General features: G+C 38.7%; 2 protein-coding genes across 2 annotated transcripts; both read right to left on the minus strand.

Moving 5' to 3' along the window:
• Window positions 1–1,433: 1,433 nt before the first annotated feature.
• On the minus strand, window positions 1,434–9,554 carry LOC140611475 (putative adhesion G protein-coupled receptor E4P). The gene is made up of 5 exons (XM_072788220.1): window positions 9,508–9,554; window positions 7,721–7,787; window positions 5,767–5,858; window positions 4,247–4,427; window positions 1,434–1,499 (listed from the first exon to the last, which is right to left on the minus strand). Exons 1-5 carry the CDS (start codon window positions 9,552–9,554, stop codon window positions 1,434–1,436), a joined length of 453 nt encoding a protein of 150 aa, XP_072644321.1.
• A 149-nt stretch (window positions 9,555–9,703) lies between these two features.
• Window positions 9,704–23,861, minus strand: LOC140611476 (adhesion G protein-coupled receptor E3-like). Its single transcript, XM_072788221.1, has 6 exons — window positions 23,789–23,861; window positions 20,084–20,197; window positions 17,905–18,098; window positions 15,641–15,799; window positions 12,468–12,662; window positions 9,704–9,943 (listed from the first exon to the last, which is right to left on the minus strand). Exons 1-6 carry the CDS (start codon window positions 23,859–23,861, stop codon window positions 9,704–9,706), a joined length of 975 nt encoding a protein of 324 aa, XP_072644322.1.
• Between the last annotated feature and the right edge of the window lie 1,307 nt (window positions 23,862–25,168).

Consider the following 25,168-nt stretch of genomic DNA (forward strand, 5'->3'; position numbering starts at 1 on the left):
CAAGTGATGTGAAGCATTTTTTCATGTGTCAGTTTGCTATTGTATGTCTTTGGAGAAATGTCTGTTCACGTCTTCTGCCCGTTTCTTGACTGGGTTATTTGTGTTTTCTTTCCATTTCTATTTTTTGAAACAGTTTCAGAAAAATAGGTATTTTTTCTTCTTTAAACGTATTGTAGAATTCCCCTGGGAAAACATCTGGTCCTGGACTCTTGTTTGTTGGGAAGTTTTTGATGACTGCTTCAATGTCCTTGTTGGCTATGAGTCTGTTCAGGTTTTCTATGTCTTCCTGTTTCAGTTTTGATAGTTTATATGTTTCTAGGAATATATCCATTTCTTCCAGATTATCAAATTTATTGGCATATATTTGCTTATAATATGTTCTCAGAATTGTTTGCATTTCTTTGGTGTTGGTTGTGATATTTCCTCTTTTGTTTATGATTGCATTTATTTGGGTCCTTTCTCTTTTCTTTTTGATAAGTCTGGCTAGGGTTTATGGATCTTATTAATTCTTTCCAAGAACCTCCTTCCAGTTTCATTGATCTGTTCTGTTCTTTTGATTTCTATTTCATTGATTTCTGCTCCAATCTTTATTGTTTCTCTTCTGCTGCTTGGTTTAGGCTTATTTTCTGTTCTTTCTTCAGCTCCTTTAGGTGTAAGGTTTAGCTTGGTATTTGAGACTTTTCTAGTTTCTTGAGAAAGGCCTGTAATGCTATATACTTCCCTCTTAGGACTGCCTTTGCTGCATCCCAAACATTTTGAACAGTTGTGTTTTCATTTTCATTTGTTTCCATGAATTTTTAAAATTCTTCTCTAATTTCCTGGTTGACCCATTCATTCTTTAGTAGGATGCTCTTTAACTTCCAAGTATTTGAGCTCCTTCCAAATTTCCTCTTGTGATGTTGAGTTCTAGTTTCAAAGCATTGTGGTCTGATATTATGCAGATAATGATCCCAATCTTTTGGTACTGGTTGAGACATGATTTGTGACCAGTATGTGATTTATTCTGGAGAATGTTTTATGTGCACTCGAGAAGACTGTGTATTCTGTTGTTTCAGGGTAGAATCCTCTGTATATATCTGTGAAGTCCATCTGGTCCAGTGTCTCATTCAAAGCCTCTGTTTCCTTGATCTTCTGCTTAGATAATCTGTCCATTGCTGTGAGTGCAGTGTTAAAGTCCTCTACTATTACTGTATTTTTATCAATGTGTTTCTTTGGTTTGGTTATTAATTGTTTTATGTAATTGGCTGCTCCTAAGTAGGAGCATAAATATTTACAATTATTAGATCTTGTTGGATAAACACTTTAAGTATAATATAATGTTAATCTTCATCTCTTACTACAGTCTTTGGTTTAAAATCTAATTTTCTGATATAAGGATTGCTATCCCAGCTTTCTTTAGAAGTCCATTTGAATGGTTCTCCACCCATTCACTTTCAATCTGGAGATGTCTTTGGGTCTACAATGGGTCTCTTGTAGATGCCATATGGATAGGTCTGAGACTAAGTTATTTAAGGGAAAGTTAAAATTGTATGTAAAAATCATGAATTTATAAGGTCCCATAGATTACTAAGCTAAGAGTTTGAGTTTGAATCAACTCAGGAGGTGATGCTGAGTCTTGTCCTCATCATAAACCCATCATTAGATTATCCTTTAAGCTTGGCTGGTAGGAAAATTATGGAAGCATCCCAAGTGTCCATCAATCGATGAATGGACAAAGAAGAAGTAGTGTGTGTGTGTGTGTGTGTGTGTGATGAAATATTACTCAGCCATAAAAAAGAATGAAACCTTGCTATTTGCAACAATATGGATGGACCTAGATGGTATAATGCTAAGTGAAATAAGTCAGAGAAAGACAAATACCATATGATTTTACTCACATATGGACTGCAAGACACAAAACAAATGAACAAACAATGAAAAAAGAGACAGAAAAGAAACAGATGCTTAACTACAAGGAACACACTGGTGGTTGCCAAAGGGGACGTGGGTGGGGGGGATGGGTGAAATAGGTGAAGGGGATTAAGAGTCCACATATCATGATGATCACTGAGTAATGTACAGAATTGTTGACTCACTACATCACACACCTGAAACTAACATACTGGAGGGTGTTATGCTGAGTGAAATAAGTCAATTGGAGAAGGACAAACATTATATGGTCTCATTCATTTGGGGAATATAAATAATAGTGAAAGGGAATATAAGGGAAGGGAGAAGAAATGGGTAGGAAATATCAGAAAGGGAGACAGAAAATGAAGACCCCTAACTCTGGGAAACGAACCAGGGGTGGTGGAAGGGGTGGAGGGCAGGGGGTGGGGGTGAATGGGTGACGGGCACTGGGGTGGGCACTTGACGGGATGAGCACTGGGTGTTATTCTGTATATTGGCAAATTGAACACCAATAAAAATAAATTTATTATTTAAAAAATTATACTGGAATTAAAAAAATAAAGTTGGCTGGTAGGAGAGAGAATTTTTTTATCTTTTGGGTCTTACAAAATTAATGTAATCAATCCTAGGAAGTGATAAAAATAAATATAGTATAATATTCCTGTAGCCTTCCAAAAGTGAAGACCAAATCTAGTGGTACCAGATAGCGTAACTGAACATCCAGTGTTGGCATTCTCAGGTGATCCCTGGGTGGCGCAGCGGTTTAGCGCCTGCCTTTGGCCCAGGGCGCAATCCTGGAGACCCGGGATCGAATCCCACATCGGGCTCCCGGTGCATGGAGCCTGCTTCTCCCTCTGCCTATGTCTCTGCCTCTCTCTCTCTCTCTGTGTGTGACTATCATAAATAAATAAAAATTAAAAACTTTTTTTTCAGTGCTGGCATTTTAAAATACACTGAAGTTTGGTAAGTTTTGTAATAGTTGTATTTGTGTACCTTTGCCTGCTGTCTTATTTTTACTGGTTTCTAAAGAATCAGTTTTATTAAAATTTTTTATTGTATTTTAAATTTAAATTGCAATGGAATGATTGATAAAGATTTACTTCATTTTGTTAACTAGTCACATTTAATGATTGACCATTAATTGCATTACATGTGGGATGCCTGGCAGCTCAGTCAGTAGAGCATGTGACTCTTGGTCTCAGGGCTGTGAATTTGAGCCCCACACAGGGTAGAGAGATGACTTAAAAATAAAAAAAATTTAATTGCATTATATGTAGTGCTTATTGTACTTCTCCACATCCATAATTCTACCAGACAGTAAAGATCCAATCAGTAAGTCCCAATGCAAATGATTGCAAAATGAAATTGAAAATCTTGTAAAAATACGCAAGCTCATGAAATCAATGACTGTGATGTCAGAGAATTTTCAAAACACAGTAGACCAAGAATCAGTAACCTACTCCCCCAGGCCCAATGCAATCCACTACTTGTTTTTGTAAATAAAGTTTTATGGGCATGCAGCCATTGCCCATTCAGTGGCATATTGTCTATGGGCAGTTTCATGCTACTAGAGCACAAGTGAATAGCTGCCACAGCAAGAATATTTCTTTAACAGCCAAAACTATTTACTATTTGACACTTCGAGAAAAGTTTGTCAGTCCTTACTATATACAAATAAAAATCTGGCAAATTAGACCAGATAATTTAAGAAGTGAAACTCTAAAAAAGAATCATAACAAGGCAGACATACCCAAGAAAATGATTAGAATATTAAAAGATTCAGAGATCCTTGTAAAATTAGCAAATCCCAAGATATTTGTGCTTTGCACTGCAGTTTATAAAAGTTGGGCATCACATAAAAATCATTTTATCATAGCTCTCATGCCATAATGCCTAAAATAATGTCCCTCCAAAGGGACATTTGATTCTTTTTTCTTTCTAAGAATTAGCCCACATTTACAATTTACAAATTCAGTTTTCAAATGTAACAATCCAGACTTGTTTTCATAGTTGGAGATTTTTCCTAAATCAATTCCTAAGCAAGATTTTCTCAGCATTTACTATCCCTTCCCCATTTGTGCATGTGTGTTTTTTTTCTCATTGTAAGATTCTCAGGGTCTCATTGTGGACCTTGTTTGGCTCTATCCAGTGCAAGTTCAAATGACTAGAAGCAAGAGAGACAAATCTTGGAAAGGTGATCCCTGGGACAAATGTTAAGATGTGGAAGAAAGAGCCCCCTGCACACACACATACACAACCATTACTCAAGCACTGGAGAAATCCAAGAGACAAAAAATAGCAGTAAAACATGAGACACCAACAGGCAGGGGAATGTGTGGAGGGCAGACTGGTTTACCTTGTGATTGAGAAGGCAGTAGACCAAGTAGATGTAGACGCCCTGTAAGACATTGATGATGGTGAAGGAATAGGCCACTATGGACCTGATGGGGTCCAGGACTCCTTCCACCAGAAAGAAGCCAATGCTCCAAGAACAGCCCAAAATGAAAAGCTGAGCAATGGCTTTGAACGTCAGCATCCTGCCAAAACAAAGATGCAGAACGATGCTATTCATCTCAGCTCCATAGCTCATGGCAACGCTTTCTCTACCATCTCTCACTCTTGCTGCAGGGCTTGGGACTACTTAGAATGTCAACCTGTTCAACATGATTACCTCTGGCAGGAGTGTTATAGAGATTCACTGATATGTAATGCTAGGATAATATATTGTGAAGTGTTATATATCTCATGTCATTATTTATAGAAAGTAATACATTACATAATACAAAACATATATATTTATGTTTGGTATATTGAAATAGGATATATTCTAGCATTCATGATATTAATATAATGGCATTTATTATAATTATATGCTATAAATGTATTAACTATGTTTTTTATTTTCTGTATTCTGTTGCTCCGACAGGTGGAACCTTGCTGAATATGGAGTGCCTCCTCCTCCTGGGGTTAGCCAATTCTTAGAACATGCCTTTCGAATGCAAACCAATCAATCCAGAGCCCACACCCTCAACCACCTCCTTTGTGGGGCTCTCACATTCCAGGCCACTATCCACCTGCCTTAATCACCCCAAGGCCAGATACTAAACAACTGGGGACAGCCCCTATGCCTGGGAGCCCACTAATTTTTCAAGCTATCCGATCCTAAACTGTTTACCCCGCTTCACCTTCTTCCCACAGGCACCACAATAAAAGCACTTGCCTACAATTTCTCCTTTCTCTCTGGCTCCTAGCCAACTCTGGCGTTTTTCCCCAGGACATCCTTCCTCTCCTGGCACAACATGCCCTTCCTCTCGAGGTCTGTGAGTATAACAAATTATCTTTTCAATGGGAGCTGTCTCTTGATCTATTATTCTTACTCTGTACCTAAATAACACCTGCATAAAACAGTAAGTTTATACAATAATATTAATTACAATATATAGTTCATAATATTAAGTACTGAAGATGACTTCTTTAGAAATCCTTAGAGGTTCATATACTGGATAAACTGTGCTTTTCACCTGGACCATATAAGTTTCCTAAATCATAAAAAATGGAGAAAACCACAAAGGCTAAATTATTCTCCTAACTCAGAGTTTCTCAACCTTAGCACTACCGACTTTTGGGTTGGATCATCTCTGTGGCAGGGGCTGTACTGTGTGTTGTAGGATGTTTAACAACATTCCTGGCCTCTGATATCTAGATGCCAGTAACAACTTTCCCCTCTTCATCGCCCATCCCATGTTGTGATAACCAAAAATGTCTTTAGAAAATTGCCCCCAATTTAGAATCACTGCCCTCACTTTATACAGTGAAATAGTCTGGAGGAAAAAAAACCCAATCTCTTTTGCATTTTCTGACTCTGTACCCACATACCTTGTGTTGTGCATCCTGGATACTTCGTTATTGAGGGAGCTAAGCTGGTCTTTTAAAATGTACAGGGTGGTCAGATAGAAGGACAAATTGATCTGTGGAAGGGACATGAAGGACAATTTAAGGTTTTATTTAACAATTTAACCCAATTTATTTAACAATTTAACCCAATATTTAAATTAAATAGGAAATAACATAGGAATTTATTCTTGAAACTTGTAAAATATGTTTCAGATTCCTGAAACTCACTGGATATATGCCCTGATTTTTAAAAATTAGCTTTCTTTTTTTCTGATCAGAGAAGCAATATATGGTCATTATCCAAAATTAGGAAAATGCAGAAAAACAAACAGAACTTATCTGAAATTCCAGAGAAGAAACTCAATACACAGAGATAAGCACTATTTCCATTTTGGTGCTTGTATTTACTAAGGTGTTTTTTTCCCCACCCATTGGCATGCCTTTTGCATAATAAAATTAAAAAATTATGTATTGGGATCCCTGGGTGGCGCAGCGGTTTGGCGCCTGCCTTTGGCCCAGGGCGCGATCCTGGAGACCCGGGATCGAATCCCACATCGGGCTCCCGGTGCATGGAGCCTGCTTCTCCCTCTGCCTGTGTCTCTGCCTCTCTCTCTCTCTCTGTGACTATCATAAATAAAAAAAAAAATTATGTATTAAATGTTTTATACAACCATTAAACCCCCCCAAGATTGACAATCAGATTTTGTTTGCAAATATATTTTATCAGTTCAGAAATGAAATCCAAATAAGGTCTGTAGTCTAGTTGATGTGACTATACCAATGTCATTTTCCTGGTTTTGATATTTTGCTATGATTATGTAAAACATTATCTTTGGGGAAAGCTGAGTGAGGGCTACCTGGGGCTCTCTGTATTATTTTTGCAACTTCTTGTGAATTTTAAGTTATTTGAAAATGAGAATGATAAAATGTTGGTAAACCTGTGGAGAAATTGGAACCCTTGTGCGCTGTTGGTGGGCATGTAAATTGGTGCAGCTGCTGAAGACAACAGTATGGAGCTTCTTCAAAATTTTTTTTTTGCTTCTTCAAAATATTAAGAATATAACTGACATATGATCCAGCAGTCTCACTTCTGGGTGCTTATCCTAAAGAACTGAAACCCAAATCTTGAAGAGATATCCACTCCCATATTTATTGCAGCATTGTTCACAATAGCCAAGATGTTTAAACAACCTAGGTGTCCATTAGCAGAATGGATAAAGAAGATGTGATAGAGATAGCTAGTTGGATAAATAGATGGATAGGCACAGTAGAATATTACTCAGCCCTAAAAAAGAAGGAAACCTTACAATATGTGACCACATGGATGAACCTTTAGGACATTATGCTAAGTGAAGTAAGCCAGTCACAGAAGGACCAATATGGTATGATTCCATCATACCAATCACCATTCCAATCACCTCATGATTGCATGAGGTATCTAAAATAGTCAAAGACATAGAAGCAGAGAGTAGGATGGTGGTATCAGAGCGGAGTGGTGGAGAAGTGATATAAGGAGTCATAATTCAGGAGGTATAATATTCTATTCATGCAAGCTGATTATGCTCTAGAACTCAGCTGTATGACATCATGTCTATGGTTGACAATACAGCATCGTACACCTAAAATTTTACTTTGAAGATACAGCTCATGCTAAATATTCTTATTATAATTTTAAAAAGCTGATTGACCTTGGCCAATTTTTTTCAGAAAGCCAAATCATCACTGATGCCAACAAGGTAACATATAATGTCTTAATTTCAGCTCAGATGTGACTGTTTCCACAAAAAAAAGTGTCCATAGTCTCTTGGCATGTTTGTTCTAAGTCCAAGGACTCTAAAGAAAATTTACATAGGTATTTATCCAATTATCCCCTTGTCATATCAGCTAAACATGGTATTTTATATATTCAAAGTAACAACAAAAATTATAAACCCACCAAAGCAATAACAAAAACAGGTCCCATGAAGCTCCAAATGAATTTTCCATGGAAGCTGAGCCAGCAGCTGAAAAACAGAATAAACAACTTTCCAGATCTTCATAAAAAGAAGCAAATGCATTTTAAAAAAAACTGCCTCTAAACTGAAACAGGAAGAAAAATGGGCACAGGAACTGGTCAGGGAGAAGTAAATAATATAACAATGACAGTCATGGAGAAAAAAATGAACAATGGTTACTATTCACGGAAGACCTACATTCTGGCATAGTTGTCCAGACCATTCAGTTAAGCATAGGGGACCTACTGAACGCCACCATGTCCTTCCACTATCAGAATTCAATTACAAACTCAGAGCGGTGACTTTGAATAGACCAGAATTCTTCTGTCTTGGCACTGCTGATATTTGGGGCCCATGGTTCTTCATGGTAGGGTTGGCCTGTGCATCACAAAACATTTAGCAGCATGTCTGGCCACCCCTCCCTCAAGTTGTGACAATCAAAAAGGTCTTCAGACACTGCTGAATGTCCCGTGTGGAGGAAAAAAAATCACCCCTAGCTGAAAATCATTGCAATAGACCAATAACAGGATAAACACGTATTTGGCTTTTAGTAACAAAAATATTAGTTTCAACTCTGATTTTCATCCATAAAAGACAGTACCCTTTCCTCAAGTTGCATTTCTAAAGTAAGTTGTTTACTGCTTAGATCAACGGATACTTTTTTGTACATTGTTTCTTTTTTATTGGAGTTCAATTTGACAACATATAACATAACACCCAGTGCTCATCTCATCAAGTGCCCCCCTCAGTGCCTGTCACCCAGTCACCCCCACCCCCCGCCCACCTCCCTTTCCACCACCCCTTGTTCGTTTCCCAGAGTTAGGAGTCTCTTATGTTCTGTCTCCCTCTCTGATATTTCCCACTCATTTTTATCCTTTCCCCTTTATTCCTTTTCACTATTTTTTATATTCCCCAAATGAATGAGACCATATAATGTTTGTCCTTCTCTGATTGACTTATTTCACTCAGCATAATACCCTCCAGTTCCATCCACGGTCGAAGCAAATGGTGGGTATTTGTTGTTTCTAATGGCTGAGGAATATTATATTGTGTACATTGTTTCTATTCCAAAAATTATATTCACCCTAAACCCACTATTGCCCACTTGTTACTAAATTTAATTTTGCAAGTTAGAACAAATTACAAAAGAAGGTCAATGTATAAGTGTGATAGACAGAATAACATGAGCCTCTCACCACTCTAAATATGCCCAAGTCCTAATGCGCAGAATTTGTTAATTGCTACTTTACAAAGCAAAAGGGACTTTGCACATATAATTGAATGCAAGGATCTTGGCATGGGGAGATTATCCTGGATTACCCGAGTGGATCCCATATAATCACAAGTATTCTTAGAAGTGTAAAGGAGAGACAGAAGAGTCAGAAGGAGATGTGAAGGATGTTCAGAGAGGTGTAATGTTGCCAGCTCTGAAGACAGAGGAAAGGGGACATAAGCTGAGGAATATGGGCTACACCTGGAATGGTCCCAAGAAGGAATGTACTTGCTGATACCTTGATTTTAGCTCAATGAGACTCATGTTGGACTTCTGACCTACAGAACTCTAAGATAATAAAATTGTGTTGTTCTGAGCCACCCATTTTGGTCTCATTTGTTAGTGCAGCAACAGGAGATTAACACAGTAAGACATTTAAAAAATCAGATACATATGATATAGAGCATTTACCTCTCAGCGATCCCCCTGACCACACTATTTAAAATATCACCTCACATATATTCCCATTTCTCTACTTTGCTTTCTGTGGTGGTAGCCGTCATAGCTTAACATTATATCATATATCTATTTGCTTGTTGTCTGCTTTGTTTCCTGGGGTCCCCACAGAGCCTACAACAGCTCAGAAAGCAGATGTTTAATACATGGGAACTCATACATATATTATTACTTCCTCATGACATAGACACTGTGCTTACTGAGTATGTGTTCCATAATTGCTGTGTCCAACACCTGCAGACACAGCTACAATCACAGCTGGGATCCCGTAGCCAAAAGGGTATATGAACCTCCTCTTGAACTTCCCTGCACTGATGTAGTTGGCCACCCTGAGGTTCCTGACAGTTAGGAAAAGCTGCAGCCCTTCAAAGAGCATCCAGGTGAAGGAGGCCAGGTACAGGTAGTGCAGCGTCCCAGCGATGATGGAACACAACACCTGGAGGGGAGACAAAAGTTGGGAGAATTTGAGAGGTGCACAGAGAACAATACCCACTATTCCTTGGAGCAAAGGGAATGCAAGGTAAATGGAACATCGTTGTGCAGAGCAAGCTACTTAGAATGAGTTCCCATACTTCTCTGAGTCGGTTCATCATGGCAAACTCAAATACCTGCGGAGGGCCAGGCAGGCAGCACGTATCTGTCAAGCAGGCAAACATTCAGGAATATGCAGGAGTTGAAACTGTGCCATGTGACCCTTCTGAGAAGCAGCAGTTACCTTCATCTCTAGCAGTGGTTTCCATGTAAGAATGTGAACCGAATATTGCCAGTGCTTCTTTTCTTTAAAACGTGTGCGAAAAAAAAATAAAAAAAAAAATAAAACGTGTGCGTGTGTGTGCACGTGCGTGCACACACACACACACACACACACAGACATGGGATGCCTGGGTGGCTCAGCCATTGAGCGTCTGCCTTTGGCATGATCCTGGAGTCCGGGATCGAGTCCCACATCAGGCTCCTTGTGGGGAGCCTGCTTCTCCCTCTTCTTGTGTCTCTGCCTCTCTCTCTCTCTATGTCTCTCATGAATAAATAAATAAAATCTTAAAAAATAACACACTCACACACACACACCTGGAAATCTGAATTGTTGTACAAAATCTGTTTTTAAATGCTGTCAGCTTTTAAAAAAATTTGTGGTAAAATACACACAGTACATAACACAAAATTTACCATGCTAACAATTTTTGAGTGGATGGTTCTCAGTTCAGTTGATGCCTGTGTTAAGTACATTCATGCTGTTATGCAGCCATTCCCACTATCCATCTCCAGAACTCTTTTCATTCTGCAAAACAGAAATCTTTCCCATTGAAACACTCACTTTCCACCTCCTCATACGCCCCTGGTTCTCACTATCTAATCTTTGTCTCTGTGGGTGTGTATGACTGTTCTAGAGATCTTCTATGAGTGGAATCAGACAGGATGTGTCCTTTTGTTATTAGCTTATTTCATTAAGCACATGTCCTCAAGTTCACCCATGTTGTAGCAGGTATCAGGAGGTCCTTACTTTTTAAGGCTAAATAATATTCCATCCTATGTATATACTGCATTTGGTTTACCCCATCATCTGTCAAGACACTTGGGTTGTTTCTACCTTTGGCTATTGTGAACAATACTATGAACATGGGTGTGCAAATGTCTCTTTAGAACTTGCCTTCAATTATTTGAGGTAAGAACCCAGATGCTGGCAACTCTTTTTTAAATTAAAAACCATCAAGCAGACTCAACAAAAAACAACTGCTGACCAGTTAGGCCTGGGAAACAATTTTAGACCTTTAGTTTAGATTAATTTTGCTCATGAATATGACACTATTTGAGAAAGATCACTATCCTATGTTAAAAGTTTTCATTTAGCAAAGTGCTGAAAGATGACCCAATGGCTTTAGATGAACTATATTATCACAAAATAAATCACAATTAATCACAAAATAAACACCTCAGCGTCCTTCTTAATCTGCTAGATAAGCTTGATATCTACAGATCTGCTCAGTCTAACTTGTGGCTAGGAGACAGTCATGGGGCTATCTACATTAAAATTCATTAAAATTAAACACAATTTAAGAGTCACTTCCTTAGTTACACCAGCCACATGTCAAGTGCTTAAAAGCATAATGGCCAATGTCTACCATAATCTGAAGAGTTCAGATACAGAACACTTTCATCCTCACAGGAAGTTCTGCTGGAAAATGCTGGTGTAGATCTGTGTGCCCTGGATTAAATGAAGGACACTTAGGTTATTATCTAAAATCTCACAAAACCGGGGATCCTTGGGTGGCTCAGAGGTTTTAGCACTTGCCTTCAGCCCAGGGTGTGATCCTGGAGTCCCGAGATTGAGTCCCACATCGAGCTCCCTGCATGGAGTCTGCTTCTGTCTCTGCCTCTCTCTCTGTCTGTCTCTCATGAATAAATAAATAAAATCTTAAAAAAATAAAACCTCACAAAACCTATTATATGATTTCAGCCAAGTTACTTCCTCTGCTTGAGCTTCAACTTTGCTAAGTTAAATTAGTTTGAGTAGATATGTGATTTTCACCATTTCTTAAATATTTATTTGAGAGAGAGAGAGAGAGAGAGAGAGAGAGAGAGAGAGAGAGGAGAGGAGGAAATAGGAGAGGAGAATTAGACTCCCTGCTGAGTGTTGAGCCAGATGAGGCACATGTTCACATGACCCTGAGATCATGACCTGAGCCAAAACCAAGACTCGGATGCTTAGTGAACCACCCAGGCACATCCATTTTCACCATTTCATAGCCATGGAACTCCCTTCTAACACTTGTTCCCAGAGACCCACTTTTGACAGCATTAACATGAGCAGCTCTTGGCAATGGGAAGGTGGACTATCCACTCAAATTTTTGGACCTTTCTTCTTTCTTCCTACATCCAGTTACCCCTACTTGGGCTTTAGGTGCATAGTGGCAAAGCCACTAGAATTGTTCACAGAAAGTGAGTTTCACTCATTCTCCTACCTTGGGCTTTGTCTGGTTGATGCCTGTGAGGAAGAGCAGATGGGCCAGGAAGAGGCAGATGGAGAGTTGCAGGTGGAGGGAGGTGCTGGTGTTCTGGATGGGTCGGCAAAGGAGGAAGGTGAGGGCTGCCAGGAAGAGGCACAGCAGAGACAGGCTCAACCCCACATAGGTGATCATGGTCAGCACGGGATCCACCTATGAGCCAGCAAAGAAGGAATCCATTGTAGTTTCCAGCACTGTTATTATGTGCCTGATGGAGAGTCAGATGGGCATCCCAGTTAAGTCCCCCAAACAAGTGACTTTAACTCTCTGAGATCTGATGTCCCCATATTTAAAATGGAGGCAGTATTACAGGCTGAATTGTGTCCCCTGCCTCCAAATTCATATGTGGAAGTCCTAATCCCCAGGACCTCAGTATATGACTGTATTTGGAGACAGGGTCTTTAAAGAGCTGAGTTGTATGACATAATTAGGGTGGTCTTGATCCAACAGGACTGGTGTCCTTATTCAAAATTTGGAAACATTGGGCCTCCCCCGTGGCTCAGTGGTTTAGCACCACTTCCAGCCCAGGGCCTGATCCTGGAGAACTGGGATTGAGTCCCACATCAGGCTACCTGCATAGAGCCTGCTTCTCCCTCTGCCTGTGTCTCTGCCTCTCTCTTTCTCTCTGTGTGTGTCTCTCATGAGTAAATAAATTCTTAAAATTTGGAAACAGAGAGTGAGGACCATATGAGGACAGAGGGAGATGAAGGCCATCTACAGGCCAAGGAGAGAGGACTCAGAAAAAAGCAATCCTGCCAACATCTTGCACTTGGACTTTCAGATTCTAGATCTGTGATACTAAATTTCTGTTGTTTAAGCCACCCAGTCTGTGACACTTTGTTATGGCAGTCCTAGCAATCCAATAGAGTCAAAGATAGCATTTTCTACACAGGGCTGTTGGAAACCTGAAACCACCAAGCTGGCACTGTCCCATGGAAATATCATATGAGCATCATTCACAAGAGTCAAGATATGGAAACAACCTAAATATCCATCGATGGACAGAGGAGTAAAGACAATGAGGTGTATACATTCAATAGAATAGACCCAGCCTTAAAAAAAGAAGAAATCTTGCCATTTGTGACAATGTGGAGGAACCCTAGGGACATCAGATAAGTGAAACAAGCCAGACACTGGAAGACCAATACTGCATGATCTCACTTATATGCAGAATCTAAAATAGTCAAACTCACAGAAGCAGAGAGTAGAATAATTGTTGCCAGGGACTGGGTAGAGGGGAAAATGAGGAGATGTGACCAGGGGGCACTAAGCTTCAGTTATACAAGCTGAATGAGTTCTGGGGATCTAATGTGTAGTGTGGTGGCAAGAGTTAACAATGCTGTAATGTATGCTTGAAATTTGCTTGAAATCTTAATTCCCATCACATGCACACATGAAATGGCATCCATGTAGAGGTGACGGGTAAGTTATTTAGCTTGACTGTGATGGTCTTGTCAAAATGCATACACATATACCAAAACATCAAGTTGTTCATCTTAAATATATATAAATTTATTTTTTATTGGTGTTCAATTTGCCAACATATAGAATAACACCCAGTGCTCATCCCATCAAGTGCTCCCCTCAGTTTAAATATATATCTAATTTTTTTAATGTCAAGAATGTCTCCCTTGCCTTCCTAGATGTATCTTGCAAGAAGTTGCTGCAGCCAAATTCAAAAAGGTTGTTGCCTGTGTTTTCTTCTAGGATTTTAATGGAATCTTGTCTCACATTTAGATCTTTCAACCATTTGAATTTATCTTTGTGTATGGTGTAAGAGAATCGTCCAGTTTCATTCTTCTGCATGTGGCTGTCCAATTTTCCCGACACTATTTATTTATTTTTAAATATTTATTTATTTTACATTTATTTATTTATTTTTATTTTTTATTGGAGTTCAATTTGCCAACATATAGCATAACACCCAGTGCTCATTCCATCAAGTGCCCTCCTCATTGCCAACACCATTTATTAAAGAGATTGTTCTTTTTCCAGTAGATATTCTTTCCTGCTTTGTCAAATATTAGTTGATCATAGAGTTGAGGGATTTCTTGGTTCTCTATTCTGTTCCATTGATCTATGTTTCTGTCACTCATATGTGGAATATAAGAAATAGTGAAAGGGATTATAAGGGAAAGGAGGGAAACTGAGTGGGAAAAATTAAAGAGGGAGACAAATCATGAGATATTCCTAACTCTGGGAAACAAACAAAGGGTTGCAGATGAAGAAGTGGGTGGAGGGATGGGGTAACTAGGCGATGAGCACTAAGAAGGGCACTTGATGGGATGAGCACTGGGTGTTATAGTATAGGTTGGCAAATTGAATTTAAATAAATAAATAAATAAATAAATAAATAAATAAATAAATAAAATCTAAAAAAAAAAAGAATGCCTAAATAAAGTTGTTTTTTTTTTTTCAAAAAAAAGATACATCCTATGAGGTAATTTTACATATTCCATTAGCCCTATTAAAAATATGAAAAAGAAACATAACATAATTTACTAGTATATTTTCTTTAACCTGCTAGGTTCCAAATATTATCTGTTCAATGTATGATCAATGTAAAGGGGATGTTTGACATTCTTTCCCTGGGTGTTGAGGGAGCACAGAGTTGTAGTCCCTGTTATCATTTTTGCATATTAGGGAGAGAAATTTCTAACATACAACACAATTCACTTATTCTGACATCCATTATTTACTATGTCCCTGTTCACAAAGGCGGTGGCTATCTTCTATACACTTCAAATCTGCCTGGCAGTCCTAGATGCTCAACAAATATTTGTCTAAGGAACGAATCCCCTTGTAAAATGCACATCCCTGACCCCCCAGTCTGGGTTTTCAAATCCAAATCCTTCAGGGATGGAGTCAAGAAAATGCATTTTAAAATAAGCATCTCTTGTGATACTTAGGAACAGGAAACTGAGAAGTACTTAGCGGCTTGCATTTCCAGGTCAACATTCTCTTGATTTCCACAGAAAATTTCAACAGCCTTTCACAAGTAGAGGGCTTGCTTTAAAATCTCTCTCCATTCAATATCAGAATGCAATCATTCAATCAATCCTCTTTTTTATGGAACTCGGTAATGTTCCACTTCAATGAAAGGTCAATTTATTTACAGAAGTAGATATTACCTGTAATTTGGTGGATGCCATGAGAATGGCAAAGCTGGAGAGGTGGCTGCAGCTGCAAACAGTTTGATTTTCATCTGAGGAAATGACTTGACAGCCTTCATTAGACCATGATGACCCTTGCCAGTAGACACAGAGGGGCTGCTCATTTTCTCTCTTTATCTGGAGAATAACCACATTGCCTTAGTCCGGTCATGGAATAACTAAAATTTACTGATTGTTGTTCGTACTCCAAAACATACAACATACATAGTTGATTTCATATCTACTATCTCATTGGCTGCTTACAAAACCCTTTGTGAGGCAGGTATTCATATACTCCTTTTCCATAGGAGGAAACTGATAGTTGTCCTGTGGTGATAAACGAGGAGATGGAACTCCAATTCTGGATTTCTGCCTTCAGAGCCATAAATCTTAACCATCCTACCTGACTGCCACTGTCATTTATAAGGTAAGCAAGAAAAGGAGATCATTTTTGAGGTCAGGGCAATATGATTTCCTGGAGAGGAGAATCCATCTGTTGAATTCCCAACAAATAGTCCTTATCTTATCTCCATTGCAATTGTCCTCATCACTGACACAGACAACACTGACATCTATGTATGTATGCAGGTACCAATCTATAGATCCAGCATGGAATAACAACCTCCACAGCAGCTTATGGTGTAGATACTGCTACTCTCCGAGGTGCACATGTTGGAGGATAGAGACACAGACATGTTAAGTAACACACAAAACTCAAAATATGGTATGTGCATAAAAGTGTTTCTCACTGTTCTTTCATTTGATGCTTAATGGCTAGTGACTTCCAACATCTTTTCATGTGATTCTTGGCCATATGTATATCATCTTTTCAGAAATGTCTGTTCAGATCCTTTGCTCTTTTTTAAAAATCAAGTTATTTTGTTGCTGTTGTTCAATGGCAGATGTTCTTTATGTGTTCTGGGTACTAATCCCTTATCAGGCATTTTTTTACCATTCCATGGGTTACCTTTTCACTCCATTTACTGTGTCCTTTGATGCACAGAAGTTTTTAGTTTTATATAATCCATTTGTCTATTTCTACTTTGGTTGCCTGTTTTTTGGTGTCATATCTAGGAAAATCTTTCTATGTCAAAGTAATGAAACTTCCACTGCTTTCTTCTAGAAGGTTTATAGTTTAGGTCTTATGTTTTTGTCTGTTCCATCTAGTGTTCATGTTGTATATGGTGTAAGGGTCTAACTTTACTCCTCGGCACACACATATCCAGTTTTCCCAGCACCATTTGCTGATGCCAGGCACTATTTTAAGGACTTTATACACATTGACTTATCTCTCCCATTAACCAACAAGGCACGTTGCTACTAGCAGTAGCAGAATCTTGGCTCCTGGGCTGAGCTCATCACAGAAGGCTGAGTAACTTGCCTAGTGGTGAGTAGGAAAGGAGATGGGACTTGAACACAGACCGCTCAGCTCCATCTCTTCCTGTAGTGGTTTAAAAAATGTCCACCAATTCTTTGGCACTCCCTTCAAAATGTCAAGCCTAATTCCACTCCCTTAGGTGCAGTCTCTCTTGGAGCACTCATGGAAGCCAGCTGCCATGCTGTGAGAACACTGAAGCAGCTCTCAGAGAGCCCCACATAGCAAGAAACAGAAGCTTCCTGCCAACAGCCAGATGGAGGAAGCACCCTGAAAACAAACCCTTTACCCTCAATGAACCCTTCAGGTGACACGTCCCAGCCAACATCTTGATGACAAACTTAGAAGAAACCTTGAGCCAGAGCCACCCAGCTAAGCCCCTCCCACATTCCTGACCCACAGAAAGCAAGTGAGTAATACATGCATATCACTTTAAGTTGCCTAGTTCTGAGGAAATTACTTACACAGCAAACAACCCCCTTGAAGAAGACAGAATCATTTTTAATTTTGGCAAGTTCTAAAACCCAGATAACTTTTTTGTTGAAATGTACCTGGTCTGATACCGTGTTATAGCACTTGAGAAGCATTTCAAAACCCCCTAATGACTATCACTCATTTTATATGCTGGTCTGGATTGGGGGACAGTTGAGGGGTTGATTCTGAGGTTATCTACTCAGTAGAGCTCAGGGGTAGCCCAGTTTCTCACTCTGGGTTCATTTTAGACTTTCTAACACCATGTCCCCCAGATGAGTGAGAATCTATCTCATTTTTTATAAACTTCCAACCTGTAAATTCATCAGCATGGAAACATTCCCAGTTAGTTACAAAATCCCTGCAGATGTAATGGAGTCACCTGGTTCTCACGCACCTTTTCATGCTGAAATGTGAAATTAATGGACATGGAGAGCGAAGTGTTCTTTCTGGATCCCACTGTACCACTCACTACCTTAGAGTTCAGGTAGAAATTATGCAGCTTTTCCTTCGTCATTAGGTTTTCCTCAGACACAAAGCTCTCATTGATGATGGAACCAATGGAAGCATAAGATATAAATGCGACAGCACCTGGATAAAGAAGAACCCCCCCCCAAAAAAAAACAAAAAAAAAAAAAAAAAAGAAGAAACCCCACCTAGGTTCAGTGATGCTCATTTGAAGGCAACATCAAAGATTTAACAAATTGTCTATGGTAGCTTTAATTTTTAGATAGGATGTCAGACCACTGAAAAAAATAATTTCAATTACCATCTATTGAGCCTTTACTATGGGACAATGTGGTGAGTCATTCACATTAAGTAATACTCTTTTAATTTTAAATATATTTTAAAATTTAAATAATAATTTCATCCTTGCTACCACTTTATTTTTTATTATTTATTTATTTATTTAGAGTCAGATGCTACCACTCTTAATAGGGAAAATTTTCTTTGGTATTTTATAGTTAAGGAAAAGATTAAAGATAATAAAGAACTTTCAGTTCAAGCTTGGAAGGTGAAGTCATTATTTTATTCCTCAAAAATTGCAAAGCAGATCAATGAATCTGATGGAAGGCTAAAGGGATAGAGGAAGGAAGGCAAGAAGGCAGGCAGGTTAGAGATGGGTGAATGTGTGGGTACAGGAAAGGAAGAATGGATGGATTTAGTGAAGAACGGATAAATGGACGGAGGGAAGGAAGGATGGAATAGTGGATGGACAGATGGAAGGGTGGATGGATAGATGGATGTGTGAATGGATGGATGGAAGAACGGAAAGAAGGAAAGCTGGGTGATATGTGGACAGTGAGTGGATGACTCAGTGGATGGAGGGAAGGAAGGAAAATGAAAGATGGGAAAGAAGGATGATAGGAGAAAAATGAAGGAAAGATAGAAAGGAGAGAGGAAGGGAAGAGATGAAGGAGAGAGCAAGGAAGTGAAGGAGGGAGAAAAAGATGGGTAGGAGGTAATTTTGCAGGAGGGAAAAGACATATGGAAAGTAGTAAAAGAAAAATCTTAAAAATGATTAATAATAGACTGTACACAGTTTTAAAAATGAGTTAGACAAAAAAGGAATCATATATGTCATATACTTGAAACTAATATAATGTTTTATGTCTATTATATCTCAAGTAAAAAATTAAAAATATTAAAACTTAAATTTAAAAAGAAATGGATAAAAATAAACAGAAGTATTCAGAAGTTAAAAAGACAGTGAATAGTCTTTCCTGCTTAGTCGAATATTAGTTGACCACAAAGTTGAGGGTCCACTTCTGGATTCTCTATTCTGTTCCATTAATCTATGTGTTTTTGTGCCAGTACCACACTGTCTTGATGACCACAGCTTTGTAGTACAACCTGAAATCTGGCATTGTGATACTCCCAGTTATGGCTTTCTTTTTTAATATTCTCCTGGCTATTCGGGGTCTTTTCTGATTCCACACAAATTTTAAGATGATTTGTTCCAACTCTCTGAAGAAAGTCCATGGTATTTTGATAGGGACTGCATTAAATGTGTAAATTTCCCTGCGTAGCATTGACATTTTCACAATATTAATTCTTCCAATCCATGAGCATGGAATATTTTTCCATCTCTTTGTGTTTTCCTCAATTACTTTCAGAAGTGTTCTTTAGTTTTGAGGGTATAGATCATTTACCTCTTTGGTTAGGTTTATTCCTAGGTATCTTCTCTAGGAAATGGGGAACCATTCACTGTTCATGTGCAGGGGAAAGACATCCATTTAAGGAAACCAGCCTAGAGCACCCTAGAGGGTGGAGGTGACTTAAGCAAGGAGCACACATGGGAAGTCATTAAGAAATCTCAACTTCAGTCCCACTCCAACACATCCAATGTAAACACAATTGTGTATAGGAAATTGGATTCTTTTCATCTTTCTTTTTTTTCTGGCTGTAAGAGCCCAGTGTAAATTTCCCAGACCTAGGCTTTAGAAACGTCATCCACAGAACTTCCTCATGTATGATAAAGGGCCTCTGGGAACTGTTTTATAGGAGCAACATGGAATTCCATTGGGAATATTCTTGGGCTGATGTCTAAGTTCTAGGACCTCAATATACTATACCTCCCAAGCTTTCCTTCTGAATGGTGGTGCAGAGAATGTCCATGGTCTGGTTTCCTGCCTTCAGCCTGAATGTCTTTATCAGGCTGCATTTCTCAACCCTTCGTGTTTCAATGTCTAAAAAACAGAGAATGATTGGTTAACAGCAACATCCCCTTGCCTACCTTCCTCAATGTGATAATTACCTGCACTGGACACCAAAAAGAAAAGCCCATACACTCTAGGGACTGCTTACTCTTGATTAGTGTGGGAAAGAAATGGCCAAATCCTGTGGGCATTTAATAAAATTCAAAAAGTGAACTAGGAATTAACCGGGTACATTTACTCTTTTCTTTGTCTTTATTGTGATAAATACACATAACATGAAATTTACCATTTTAACCCCAGTTAAGCATACAGTTCAGTGGTGTTAAGCACAGTCACATCTTCACCATCCCTCTCCATAACTTTCTTATCTTCCTAAACTGGAACTCTGTTCCCATTAAACCCCCTCATGCACACCTGCCTCCCACTATCTACTTCCTGTCTCCATGGATGGGACTCTTTTAGGGATCTCCTATCAGTGGGATATGGAATGTTTGTTCTTTGTGTCTGCTTATTTCCCTGAGCACAATGTTCTCAAGGGTCCTCTGTGCTATAGCGAGTGTCAGAATATCCTTCCTTTAAGGCTGAATAGTATTGCATTGTCTGGATACATTACATTTTACTTATCTAGTCATCTGTGAATGTTTACTTGAATTGCTTCCACCTGTTGGCTGCTATGAACAATGCTGCTGTGAACATGGATGTATGAATATCTCTTTGAGTTCCTGCCTTCAACTCTTTGGAGTACAGATCCAGAAGAGGAATTGCTGAGTCATGAAATAATTCTATGTTTAGTTTTTTTTGTATATTCTTTTTGAGGAACAAATTCCACATAGTTGCACCATTTTACATTCCCAGCAGCAGTGCATAAGGGCTCCCATTTCTCCACATCCTCACCAATGCTTGTTATTTTTGGTAATAGCCCTCCAAGTGGATGTCAAGTGTTGCCTTTGCTTTTTAACCCAGCACTGATTTACAGGCTAGGAGGGAAGGCAGAGCAGAAAGAACATCTCCAAATCAACAAGGGAGGCAACACATTGAAAGTGATGTTGACAAGAACTGTGATGTTTGGGATTCACCTTGGAGCCACCACCTTACTATGTATGATGTGCTATGAGTGACCTTGGGTCAGTGGCTTAATCTTTCCTAGCTTCAATTTCCTCATCTACAAGATTGGGATAATAACACTGATAGCCTTAAGGAGTTACCAAATATTAAAGGAAATCACTAGTGTGCATTCTTTGGCCATGTATGATGAGCCAAGGCATAACTGTGATTGAGACAGACAGGGTCCCTTAGCTTCGTGGATTGCAGATAATATGCACTCTGGTTTAGCTACCTTGGTATTTATTTTTTACTTTCTTTTTAAAATTGTTTTATGTTTCATCACATTTTTTGTATATTCTTTTATTGGAGTTCAATTTCCCAACATATAGTATAATACCCAGTGCTCATCCCGTCAAGTGTCCCCCTCAATGCCCATCACCCAGTCACCCCATCCCCTGCCCACCTCTCCTTCTACTACACCTTGTTCGTATCCCAGAGTTAGGTATTTTTTAGTGAGAAAAGGGAAAGAGTGTATTAATGCCTCCTTTATGTACATGTTGATTAATGTCAGGTCAAGCCCTGATAGAGGATAGAATCTGCACACCCAGGTGCAGGTAACAGAAGTTCCTCTATGCTCTCTGGTGTCTGAACCTGGAACCAGCAGGGACCACAAAGGACTTAAAATATATACCTGTGTAGAATGGAAATACTAGCATCTGCAGACTTCTGTATCAAAAATAAACCGTCCTGTCATTAACATCCAGAATTAAAATCACATTCTTGGCAACATGGTATCTTTAAAATAGGAAAATCATATTTTACACACATACACACACACACACACACACACACACACAAAGATCATATGAATGGAATATTTCTGAATTCATTTTTTTGAATTTATTTTTATTTTTATTTTTATTTTTTTGAATTTATTTTTTTAAAAAGAGGAAATTAGGATATCTTTATTTGTATATATGTGCGGGTTATATGTATATATACTAGTATGTATAACATGTATTATATATGTATACTATATACACACATATAGGAGTATATATAACTTATGTATTTTATAAAATGTACATGTATATATAAATAAATGGGGATTATATGTATATATATGTATATATGATATATATTACATATGTATACATGTACACACATATAAAAAAGTAGATATAACTTATAATATGTATTCCATGTAATTCATATGTATATATTATATATAATTTCTATACATAAAGTTTGTAGATCTGGAAACAGAGACTCAATGAGATAAGGATACTAACCCAAGGCTAACTTATGCCAAGAGACAAATTGTTCTTTGAAACTCAGGTCTGTTGACAAGGTCTGGCTCTTAACCAGTACAGAATACTTCTCACCCAGAATCCATTAGAATCACTTGGGGACATTTAAAATCACTGATGTGCAGGCCTCATCCCCAAGTGGCCCTTCTATAAGTATTTTTTAAATGTCCCATTCATTCTAATGAGTGTCCAATGCCAAGAATCAATTCACTGAGCATGGTAGAGAGACTAAGATGGTACTCCATGACCCTCATCCTGGTCTTGGGGTAATCATGCCTTGGGGTAAGTTCTTCCTTTTAACTATGGGTTGGCCCTACAACTTGCTTCTATAAGCAATAGAATATGACAAAGGTGATGGTGAGGTGTCATGGTCATGATTATATTACGTAAGATAGTAACTCCCATCTTGCTAACAGACACTTTCTTGAGGACTTTGATCAAACAAGCTTCCCTACAGAATGGCAAGGCACTGAGGGAGGCCTCCAAACTCCATCCAGCAAGAAATCAAGGCCCTCACTCAAACACCCCACAAGGCAAGGAATCTTGCCAACAACCATGGGAGCTTAGAAACAAATTCTCCCTTGTTCAAGCCTTCAGGTGAGACTTCAGCCCCAGTAAATCTTTTCATTCAGTCTTGGGAGATGCTTTGAATCAGAGGCCTCAGCTAAGCCATGTCCTGACTCCTGGACCCATGGAAACTATGAATTACAGATGTGCTGCTTGTGATCTCTTGCTTTGCAACAATCATTAACTAGTACTCTAAGCTAGAATACCTTTCTCTGAATCTCCAGGATTATAGATGGTGTGTACTTTCTTCTTGCTGAGCTGTATTTCGTGGAATATTCATAAGAAATAGATATCTCAAATCCAAAATTAAAGCCACATACTATTCATTTTCTTTCTCTTTGTAGTACCTAATGAAATTGTCTACCTCCAAACTGTTGACAGTAGGTCAATGTAGAGGAAAATAAATTCATGAAATCTAAAATTGTACCAGGCAGTGCACATTGATTGTTTGTGTACTGGTTGAAAGAAAAATATGTACCCAGACCTAGTGTAAAGTCTAATTCCTGGCTCTTCCACCATTGAGGAGGCCAGAAATTCATTCACTTTTCTGGGCATCACCATCCTTATTATAAAATAGAGGTAATCACACCTACACTCCAGCATTGCTAGGAGGATTGTGTGAGATGATACACAAACACCCTAGAACCGAGACTGACAACATGGAAGAGGAGCTGTGCTTACCAGAGTTGTGATTCCTTACCCATAAAAGGCCCTTCCACATTCTGTCTTTCTTTTGTATTTCTGACTGCAGCTGCAAGGACAGCCTTCTCCATATTCTGCAGGTATAATGTCACTAGCACTGCTTTCTCTTTGGGTTTTCCAGTGGTTAATTGGGAAGTGAGGTTTGTGAAATTAAGGTAGGAATCCCCGATTTCCTGTTAGAAATAAGGCTTGTTAGATGAACAGGAGGCTTTGAGAGGTCAAAGTCTTTTAATCAAACAATTCAAACAAATCAAACAAGCTTGTGTTTTGGTCAAGTAAATCTACCAATAGCCCCAGGCCCAGGATCTGGGACTGTAAAAGCAAAAGCATGTTAGTTTAATATTTATTCCAAATTATATGGTTTCATTCACATGGGGAATATAAAAAATAGTGAAAGGTATTATAGGGGAAGGAGGGAAAATGAGTGGGAAAAATTTGAGAAGGTGACAAAACATGAAAGACTCCGAACTCTACAAAATGAACAAGGGGTAGTGGAAGGGGAGGTCAGTGGGGAATGAGGTGATTGGGTGATGGGCACTGAAGGGGCACCTGACAGGATGAGCACTGGGTGTTATACTATATGTTGGCAAATCAAACTTCAAAAAATATGTATATATAAACTTATTCTATAATAAAACTGTTTTACTTCTCTTAGACTTTTGTGGTGTATTTTTCTGGGTTGGGAGTTGGGAGAAGATTTTGATTTTCCTTGCCTTTCCCCAATATTTTGCCATGTAATAACTGAAAATTCAGTTTGACATGAAGCATAAAAGAGGAGTATTTCCTCTCATTGACAGAGGTTTGAGGGCGCTCAAAGCCTTACTGGGAACATTTCATACCCCAGTATGCACAGACTCTAAAGGACCTCTGTGAAATGGGATTCCCCTGAGTTGGCAAACCCTAGTTGAGCCCAATTCTGAGAATCTTCACACACTTCATATCCTAAGATGAGAAGTCTCAGTACACTCAGTTCCTCAGCATGTCTTTCAATACTTTTGCTTATCATAGTAGTTTTTGGTTTTGATTTGCTTAAGAATCCATCTATATTGGTCAAAGATTAAAAAGTTGTGGTTATGTAGGATGAATAAGTCTTGACACATCATGTACAGCATGATGACTCTAGTTAAGAACACTATATAATATACTGTACATTTGCCAAGAAATTTCAGGTGCTCTTACCACACACACACACACACACACAGACACGCGTGCGCACACACACACACAGGTAAATGTGATGAAATGGGTATGTTAATTAGCTATCTGTAGTTATCATTTCATTATGTAGGTCAAAATATCATGATGCACTCCCTGGATATATAAAATTGTTAGTAAAAGAGATTTTTTAAAATTCAGAGATGAGTGTTTTAGAGCAGTT

The sequence above is a fragment of the Canis lupus genome, chromosome 19, assembly GCF_048164855.1.
Source record: "Canis lupus baileyi chromosome 19, mCanLup2.hap1, whole genome shotgun sequence".
Classification (NCBI taxonomy): domain Eukaryota; kingdom Metazoa; phylum Chordata; class Mammalia; order Carnivora; family Canidae; genus Canis; species Canis lupus.

Excerpts from the sequence above, each read along its gene's own strand:
- LOC140611475 (XM_072788220.1), bottom strand. The coding sequence starts at position 9,554 with ATGACGGCTACCACCACAGAAAGCAAAGTAGAGAAATGGGAATATAT. Across the intron at positions 7,788-9,507 it reads GTAGAGAAATGGGAATATAT|CTGCTGGCTCAGCTTCCATG; the intron begins GTGAGGTGATAT and ends TCTGTTTTTCAG. Across the intron at positions 4,428-5,766 it reads TCCAGGATGCACAACACAAG|GATGCTGACGTTCAAAGCCA; the intron begins GTATGTGGGTAC and ends TTGTTTTGGCAG.
- LOC140611476 (XM_072788221.1), bottom strand. The coding sequence starts at position 23,861 with ATGGAGAAGGCTGTCCTTGCAGCTGCAGTCAGAAATACAAAAGAAAGA. Across the intron at positions 20,198-23,788 it reads TGTGGAAGGGCCTTTTATGG|ACATTGAAACACGAAGGGTT; the intron begins GTAAGGAATCAC and ends TCTGTTTTTTAG. Across the intron at positions 12,663-15,640 it reads TGGCATCCACCAAATTACAG|GTGGATCCCGTGCTGACCAT; the intron begins GTAATATCTACT and ends GCTGGCTCATAG.